Source organism: Acanthisitta chloris, unplaced genomic scaffold (assembly GCF_000695815.1).
Source record: "Acanthisitta chloris isolate BGI_N310 unplaced genomic scaffold, ASM69581v1 scaffold1356, whole genome shotgun sequence".
Classification (NCBI taxonomy): Eukaryota; Metazoa; Chordata; class Aves; order Passeriformes; family Acanthisittidae; genus Acanthisitta; species Acanthisitta chloris.
The window spans coordinates 69,327-78,455 of NW_008677417.1; the positions used below are offsets into that span (position 1 = coordinate 69,327).

Sequence of the window (9,129 nt, forward strand, 5' to 3'; positions counted from 1 at the left end):
TGTGAGAAGGGAAAAAGTAGGAGTTGAATCTAGGTGAGCCTTGGCTCACTGCACGGTATGGACCCACTTGTAGGTTTCTCTTAGAGATCTCTTCTGATAACAATGTAGAGCAGTTTCTTTGAAATAAATCATGTGTGTGCCAACAGGAGAGAACAGTTTGCTTTGCCTCTTTCCCAGGATGGCTCCACCAGAGCCTACTGTCCACATCTGTCTTTCATAACTTAACCTGAGAAGTACAAGCTCTGAAACGCCTGTGTGTGTTTCCGTACATTACTGCAGTGTTGGTATTGTTGGCTTATGGATAGAGCTGAAGAATATTTTCTGTGTCCAAAGGGGAGTGGAATTACTTGTATATCAAGAAAAACCTGAAATTCGGACCTCATGTTCGGGCTCAAAGAAGCAGCAGCTGAACTACTGAATGAATTTTACCTGTTGCTATAGAGCATACGGAAGAAGCAAAAACCATTAGTGATATTAACGCTTTCAATCAATGTCAGCGTAGGTTAGCACTGATTCATTTCAGGAGTAGAATTTACCACGCAGTTCCTGAAGTTCAGGCTGTTTGACACAGAGAAATCCAATCCTTACCGCTCAGATGAGATCTCCAGGATTTTCCTATAAATAAAGCACATTCTAGAGTTTCTCCAGGAGATGGCAGCAGTATACTGCAAGTACGACTGAATGAACACTGCAGGAGTCTCTGAATGTTGTGCTGTGGGGCACTGGGTTATTTTTAGCTCTCTTCGTGTTAATCTTTTTAATTTTTGTGTTGCCGGTACGATGGTAGGCATGCAAAGTTCAGAGCATGGAATATGCACTGGTGTGCTCCTGCTATTGGTCTGTTACTTGTCAATCTTTCCTCAGTGCTGGTAGTTTTAAGGAGGATGCAAGATGCTTAAAGCATCACTTTTAGTCTTACTCCCACAAATGTGTTAATGATAGGGTTTATTCTTAGGTGGCTTTTGGAGCTGTTCCTGGAGGAAGGCACGGTGCAGGCAGGGCTGCTGGAGCAGGCTGGCAGCGAGCAGAAGCCCATAGAGGGCAGCAATAAACCGAGCCGTGGCTGGGAGACGCTGTGCCAATAGACGGGTCCCCCGACTTAAATAGATGACATTTTATTAGTGATAGATGCCACCAAAATAAGTGTTGCTGTGTCTTTATAGCCGAGTGATTTGGCTGGAGTTTAAAGGCAAACACCCCCCCCCCCAGCCCAGCCACACTCCCATCTTTCAGGATCTCTCCTAACTTCCAAAAAATGACGAGCACGATTCATTGCCACCCACCAGAGTTTCAAAGTTTCCTCCAGAGGTCAAGAAAACGTCCAGACAAATAAAATTACGTCAGGCGTCCAGGATGTGACACAACCTTAACAAAGTCATTTGAAATCATTTGACAGTAAATTTCCCCGTGAGTTCCTAGCCTGGGGCACGGAGAATCCTTTCCTCTCCTCCCTTGGACGAGCTTCTCGCCAAGCGTCCAGATCGCAGCACGCCGAGTACGCGCAGGGTCTTGATGTGGCCTGATGGGCTCCTAAAGGCGATTCGGGAGCCTGGCAGAGCCCCCGCAGCTGAGTCGGCTTCCGTCAAGAGCTTGACATTGAATGTATCGTGTCATGCAGATGGTACCTCAGAGGAGTGAGAGCTGCCATTTACAGCACTGATGACAACAACTGCCGAGATCAGTGGGATCTTAAGATTGCTTTAATATGACTGGCACCTAGCAATTTAGCTCACATTGTTTGTGACAGGGTGTCACTCTTGCACTTGTCTGGGGATGAATGATAGAGGGTTTTAAACCATGGAGCTTCCTCTTTGGGAGGAAATTAAACCGCTGTATGTACTGATGCGGAGAATTAGATGCCTGCCACAGCAGGGTGTGTTAAGAGAGGGCTTTGCACAAGCTTGGTAAAAAGTTTAGTCTGTCTCATATGGGCAATGACCGTCAAAATTCCCCACCACCCCCAGTCCCTGCAAACGTGCCGTCGGCGCGTGGCATTGGTAAGCGCTTTGGATTGCCTTGTCGTGATCACCCGGTGCCATCTTAGCTTTGTGATTTTCTTCAGGTTAGTCAATATACATTTGCTATGTGCAGCTACCGGGAGAAAAAAGCTGAACCTCAAGAGCTGCTGCAGCTCGACGGATACACTGTGGACTACACCGACCCGCAGCCAGGTACGGGGCTGAGGGCTCCCTGCGGCGCCCGCGGGTGCTCGGCTTGCCACGCCGCACACAGCTCCCCGGTGGGAGTCCTCTCTCTCTCTCTCTCCCTGCCTGCAGCTGAACTGTGATCAGCATTATTCTAAATATGTTTGTGTTTATACTGATCATTAGCTATGCATGACTTTACTATAAATAGATCTAAGGAACTGAGCTAGGAGTTGCACCAGAGGAGGGAAAAGACTTGTCTCTTCTGGGGAGCCTAAGTGAATTAGATGCTTAAATCCCAATGAGATTTGATTGTGAACTGAATGCTTAAATTGAGTAATGATCCAAACCTGTGCCTTCAGATTATGTTCCCTAAATAAAAGGTTAGCACCTATGCCTGTCTTTATTGTAGAAAACATTTATGGGACCAAGCCAGCACTTTTACCTGCCTCCTTTACTCTCTGATGGATGTCAATGCACGGAAGGGGCAGGGACAGAAAGCCCTGGTACCTGAAGGTACCTGTTGAGTGGTGAGACCCTTCATCAAGTGGAGGACTCACCACTTTTATTTTAGTGGGACAGCACGTTGAGTATGGTGATCCTCACCATGCCCTGGATAAGGGTATCCCCAGAAGAGACAAAGAAAGACACACTAGGTTGATTGTCAAGACCTTTATTCCAGGTTAACTCTCTTATTAGGGAGATGGGAAGATGGGGCAAAGACAGAAATAAGGACTTCACCCAAGCACCTTTTGTGCAATGTGAGCACTGATGCATTCAGTCTCATGGGGAACCCCCACCCTATCCCCTCAAAATCTATTTTTAATGAGTCTCCAGCAGTGCAGCTTCCAGGGACCTGCACAGATGGGGCTGTAGGTGAAAGAAGCAATTAATCCCAGTGTGTTGAGGCATCGTTTAGTAATTGGGGTGCAGTGTGCTGCCTGGGGACCTGGTGGACTGTCTTGCAGGTGAGTTTGGTGCAGGGGAGGGGGCTGAACTGGGAGCAGCATGGGGCTGGCTGAGGAGACATCTGAGAAATGATGGGATAGGAAGCTGGGAGAGATCCCCTGGCTGGCCTCAAAGTCTGTGAAACTGCGCTGTCACTTCCTTTCCTGACAGGTTTGGATGGCGGCAGAACATTCTTCAATGCTGTGAAGGAAGGAGACACGGTGATTTTTGCAAGTGACGATGAGCAGGACCGTATCCTGTGGGTCCAAGCCATGTACCGAGCCACCGGCCAGTCTCACAAACCTGTGCCACCTACCCAAGTGCAAAAGCTAAATGCTAAAGGAGGAAATGTACCCCAGATAGACGCCCCAATCTCTCAATTTTGTAAGTAAATAAGTTCTCCTAGAAAGCAGAAGTCTTTGATGGAAAGATTTTCTGCACTGATGTAAATCAATGTTTGCGCACGTGTTTCCGATTTCGAAATGAAATGTCTTTTTCATGATCATTAAGCTGCTTTTTACATCAGTAGATACTGAAGCAGTTAAACCTATGTGTTTAGCACAACCAAACCCAGGAAACAAAATTCCTTGGGGAACTTGTCAATGGGTATTTTTAAAGTGCAATACTTGATGGAGGAGAGAGACTGGGATCTGAGAGCCTAAGACCCAGCTTGCTTCCCGCAGACACGTGTTTTACCCCCACACAATAAACTGCACACCCAGATCAGAGCGATTCATTAGTGCCATTAGCTGTCTGTCAAATGCATCACGTGCTCAGAACTACAGGTGCAAATCTTGCAAGTATGAAATGCACACACAAAAAGAGGTCTCCTGTTGAATATTCAACTGTAGGAAAACATATGGTATTTTTAACAGGTTGCTTTGCAGGCCAGTTAGATGTGAATTTAAAGCAATCATCTTTTAAGTCGTAGCTATGCTGCATGTCCTGTGCAGTTATACCCACTTTGCTTCATCTGAAATTTAGAGCAATTTCTTTTGTCTTGCAAATGTCATTTGATTGTAAACCACACAAATGACTCCTCACTCATTTTTCTTGAAGGTCTCGATCACACATCTGCAGCCCCTTTGTTATGTAACATGCAGCAGTTCTTGCTAGTTTCAGCACAATTTAAGAACTGGTATCATTAAATGTAAGGGAAATAAGGAAAAGTGGTAAATATTCAAGAATTCTTCCAATTAAAGCAGATTTTACCATTTTGAAATAGTCTCTGTAAAGCAGTTATGGAGTATATTGTTGTAAGGAGCTCAGAAAATCTGCCCTTTGCTGAACAATAGCATTTGGCCATCTTTTATATCTGTTTAACCTTTTCATGTCAGTGTTTATAGAAAATAACAGTGCAGGACATACAGATGTACCAAAGTTACAGCAGAAAACCTCTGCTTGCTGCTTTTTATTTTTTGTATCTTCCACATGCCTGTGTATTTTGGCCTCCCTTCTGCCTTGCATTGCTGCTGCTGCTGCAAGTGCAATGGAGTGTGATGCAGTGTGGTAAACCTATAGTCAGTGCTTTCATTTCAAGGACCCTCATCCTCTTCATCTCAGTCAGGTCACTGACATTGGAAGTGCAAGCTGTAAAGAACTGGGGTTGGGAAGGAAGGATGTCTCTCAGAAAGCCGAATTGGGAGGTAGGAATTGGCCTCTTGTCAGTGGGACTTTTACTGGCTGTGATTAGTCTCTAGGCTGTGATTAGTCTCTAGGCTGAGTTGTGCTGACCTGAGAGCACTCCCAGGGTTGTGTCCTTCTGCCCACAAAATTTAATCACAGAATTCTTGGAAATAGCAGGCACAGGTCCTTCTACTCCTGCTTTTTTACATGCTGAAAGCCTTTAAAGCATAGCAAGGGACAGTGACAGAGGGATACTGCTTGTGGCTCCCTCTCCTAACAAGCAATGCTGAGGAACGCTCTTAGCTGTGGGGCTGGTGCATAGAGGATGCACTCCTGCTCATCCCATTCATCTCCTGCAGAGTAGGAGAGACCATCAAACTGGGGGAGCACCTGTTCTTAGCTCTTCTCCCGTCCCTGCAGACATCAGGCTTGGAGAATTTTTCTGCTGGGCTAATTCCTGATGTTTACAGACCCTACAAATTGCAATACCAATATATAGGGTCAGGAGAAGGGTCATTTTCCCAGATCTATTGTATCATCTATAGCAAAATCTTCCAGGAGTTTGAGGAGGAGAAGGGGATGGCCAGGGCCATGGACCTTTGGGTGTGTTGTCCCCATGCTCAGCCAAGTGCTGTGTGCATGGGAAAGCTGAACCCTGTCCTCTGCTTAGGTTACCTGGGATGGAGTAGGGGCAGCTAGCTTGTCCTAATCCTTGCCAGAGAACACAGAAGTCAGTGACTAAGCCCAGGAGTCATCTCTGCATCTACCCACAGCCCAGCACATCCATCAGAACCTCATGCTGCTTGTGGTCCTGCAGACTGTATCAGCCTGACTGAGCTCAAGGCTAGAGAAATGCCACGAGTTTGACCTTGTTTTTCCATCTCACTTGGCTGCCAGGAGGCAAGGATCCCTCAGCCTTGCTTCTGGTGAAAACAGCCAAGATCTCACCCCCCAATGGCTCCAGGACATCCAAGGGGGTCAGAATCTGACCTCAGTTTCTCTCACTTGTTCGCATGCCAATACCAGGTCCAAATCTGGATCATTCTGCTTTTTTTAATGCCACCACTCTCTTAACATCCACAATGTATTTTCCTGTAAGCTGGGCAGCTTCAGGCTCCCCTTTTTGCTGCAAGCACTGGGAAACCCTCTTGGTTGTGTTGTGTCAAAACATGGAAAAGAGAAACTAGTTGGCACATCAGTCCATCAGTCTGATGATGACTTGCTACTTCAGTCTGGGCTAGTGTATTTTGTCCTTGGTTTTCCTTCCTCTTCCTCCCTTGGATCTAGATCCTTCTGACAGGTCTTTGTGCACATCCTACAAGAGGAGAAGAGCAACATGCTATAGTACACCTTCATCTCAACAGCAAAGGTTGCTCACTTTTCATATTTCAACATCTGTACATGGCAATGCTCATTGCAAAAGTCATTGGGCACAGCAGTAAAATACTCCAAAGCAGGAGTGAGTCATTCATGCTACATATCTCAGCTCCTTCAGTCTTGAAATTCAAACATATCAAGTATTGCATTTTTAAAAGGGTCTTGGTTTGTTACTGGGTGTTTTTTTTTGGCTTGGGTGTTTTGGTTTGGGGTTTTGGGGTTTTGAGGTTTTCTTTTTGCCTGCAGAAAGGTAAGGACTTTGCGAGACATTTTATTCTTGTACATTTATCTTTATACCTGTCATTTTTTTTTGGTGCTTATTAAAGGCTATGGTGAATGAGGATGTGCAAAGAAGTAAATGTTAAGCCATTTGACGAGTAACTGTTGTTACAGCTTCCATGTCGTAGCAGTCCGAGACGGCTCATGCGCATGCATGCACACGCAGAGAAAATCCAGCCCTCCACACCTAGGGTGGAGCTGTCTGTCACACAGAAACTTGGGAAGGACATATCTTGCTCTTTGGGAAACTTGGGAGAAATAAGTGAATTCATTTGGTTCCGCCCTCTTTTTACTCAATAAATATAAAGTTTTAGCAGCACTCAAATTCTCCTCCACAGTCTGACCGCAGCACTTGACTGGGAAGTAAAACAGGCAGCTCCAAACCAGGGTGGAGTTTATTTTATTTGCAATTTAAGTACAAAAAAAAATAGATCCTGCTATTCATTAATTTTTGTATGACTCTACAGTTCCTTTTATGTGGGTGAACAATACATGTTAGAGTGAAAAGTTTTGCTTTTTTTGTTTTGCTGCAATTTCCAAGAAAAACTCCATTCACGCAGAGCTGTGCTTTTCTCCAGTGTTCGCATTATGAAAGAAAAAACCCAAAACTGTTCTTGTTTACTGTTGAAATCATGCACAGTTTTATAGTCAATAATGCTGCCAATACATATTACACCTTTTGGCAATATTTAAGCTTCATAAAAGTGGTCACTTGTCTGAAAGCACCAATCTTTGTTCTGTGTTAGTGATGCATCGAGCAAAATTCCCAAACGTGCTCAGCGTTCTTTATTTTTCCAAAACCCTTTTCTTTTTAACGCGAAAGATTGGTCTGTACTCGTTTTACGTATCACTTGTGGTTATATTTAATTTTTTTATGTCTGTTTATATTTAATAACTGTTAATCATGCCATATACAAAGAGTTGGTTGTTTTGAGAATTTGTGATGATTTGTTCCCCCATAATAAGTAGTGAGGTTTATTGAGCTGCTTTAGAAATTTTCAGCTGTAAGTGGTTTTCTTTCTTTGGTTGGTTTGATTTTCTTTAAGTTTCTTTTTCATTCTTTGCTTGAACCCAAATATTTAGCTGCTAGGTTAGGGCTCCTGTCTGCTTTCCTGAGCCTTGTTGCTAGTCTTTATGTTATTCTGGTTTGTTCCTTCTTACCCTGCTAACTTCTAGCTGGACTCAAGGGTAAGTGCTTCCCTGTAGCTAGCACAGCTCAGATAATCAGACTAGATTATCTGACGTATGCAATGTGCTTTTTTTTTCTCTTAAACCTTTCTCATGTTTAGATTTTGTAGTACAAACTTTCCATGTTATTTTTCTGAATTGAGGTTTGAAATGTAAGTTTCCATACTGAAATTGGGATGCATGTGATGTTTGCATAATTGCCTTCTCTCCCTGGCTTTCACATTGGCATCAAGTGATCCTCTTAGTAAAGCCAATCATTAACATTTCTATTTTTCATTCCAAGATGTAAATATTAATTAACATCACAATAAAACTGTAAATAATACCTTCTTTTGTTTCATGGAATTTACATCTAGTTGACTGCTTCCTGCCTGAAAACAGATCATTTTGCACTCTGACAATATCCTTTCTCTCCGTGCCGATGATTAGCTTGGTGCAGCGCACCAGAGTGCGGGGCTAACCGTGGACACCTCAGAGCATAGAAAGGTAGGGCAGGAGACCCTGAGAGACCTAGACAAGGTGCAGGACCCCAGAGGAGACCCCCAAAAACCCCTTCACACTTGCCCCGTGAAAACAAGCCTGAGTCACTGAGGTTTGGTAGTTCCCTCTCCCATGAACTCAGTAGGGGATGATTTCAGCAGCAAGTGGCAGCTCTCTGGGTCACCCTGGGTTTGGAGATGCCAACCCACTCCTACTTAAATATATTAGTCATGGAGGGGTGCTGCTGTTCCTCCAAATTGTCATCAATTCATGTTTCAGTGTGGGTCTCAGTCACCAATCAAAGCCATGCTTGTCGAAGAATAAGCCAGGGGAATTGCTATTTTACCTGTTCCCACTGGAATATCTACTTTTAAAAAGACAAAACCCCAAACTTGTGCTGTAAGAGAGCTTCTCCTTAGTCTTTGTTCAGTTCTAAATACACCCAGAAAAATCCTTTATTGGTGTTAAAAGCTTCTACTCTAATCTCTGGTGAGTGCCTGCTTTCCTTAGGAGGGAACAGCATCAGTGGGTCATGAGAGCTGGCAAATATGTATCTGGAGTATCTGAATGCAATTATGAGAAGGAACAGGTGGTGTCATCCCTCCTGGCCATCAAACAAGACTCCTTTTTTCCTTCCTCCTCCTTTTGTTTCCTTCTTCTTTTTTTTATTTCCCCCTGTGTGAGTATGTGCGTGTGTATACAAATATCCCCCTGGGTAGCAGGCAGAATTCCTTCTCAGCAGACACTTTCTTTTTTCTTTCTTCTTTTTGTTTTCTAAATGTTTGGATTTCCAAAGAGGATTCTTATCAGACTTTACCGCAAAAAAAACCCACAAAAGTTTAATTTGAATGAAATACAGATTTTTGCCACTTTGAAAGAAAGAAAGAAAGAGTGAATGAATGAATGAACTTGGGTTTGGCAACATTACATGTATTTGCACTACAATGCATTGCTATCCTATTAGATTATTAGTTTTGTGCTTTAATTGCTTTATTTTTTTTAGATAGTTAGAGATATCATGAGAACGCTGCTGTGTCTTCTGTATTGTCAACTTGCAGATGCTTCATTGCAGAATTAAAATATCAGT

General features: G+C 43.8%; 1 protein-coding gene across 1 annotated transcript in view; it reads left to right on the top strand.

Annotated features, from left to right (window-relative positions):
* Positions 1-9,129, top strand: part of CADPS2 (Ca++-dependent secretion activator 2) — a gene marked incomplete at its 5' end in the record, with an annotated part of 168,979 nt that overhangs the window by 66,393 nt on the left and 93,457 nt on the right. The window contains 2 exons of the mRNA XM_009076477.1: positions 2,063-2,171; positions 3,264-3,476. Coding sequence (XP_009074725.1) covers positions 2,063-2,171; positions 3,264-3,476 — 322 coding nt within the window. The remainder of the gene's footprint in view (positions 1-2,062; positions 2,172-3,263; positions 3,477-9,129) is intronic.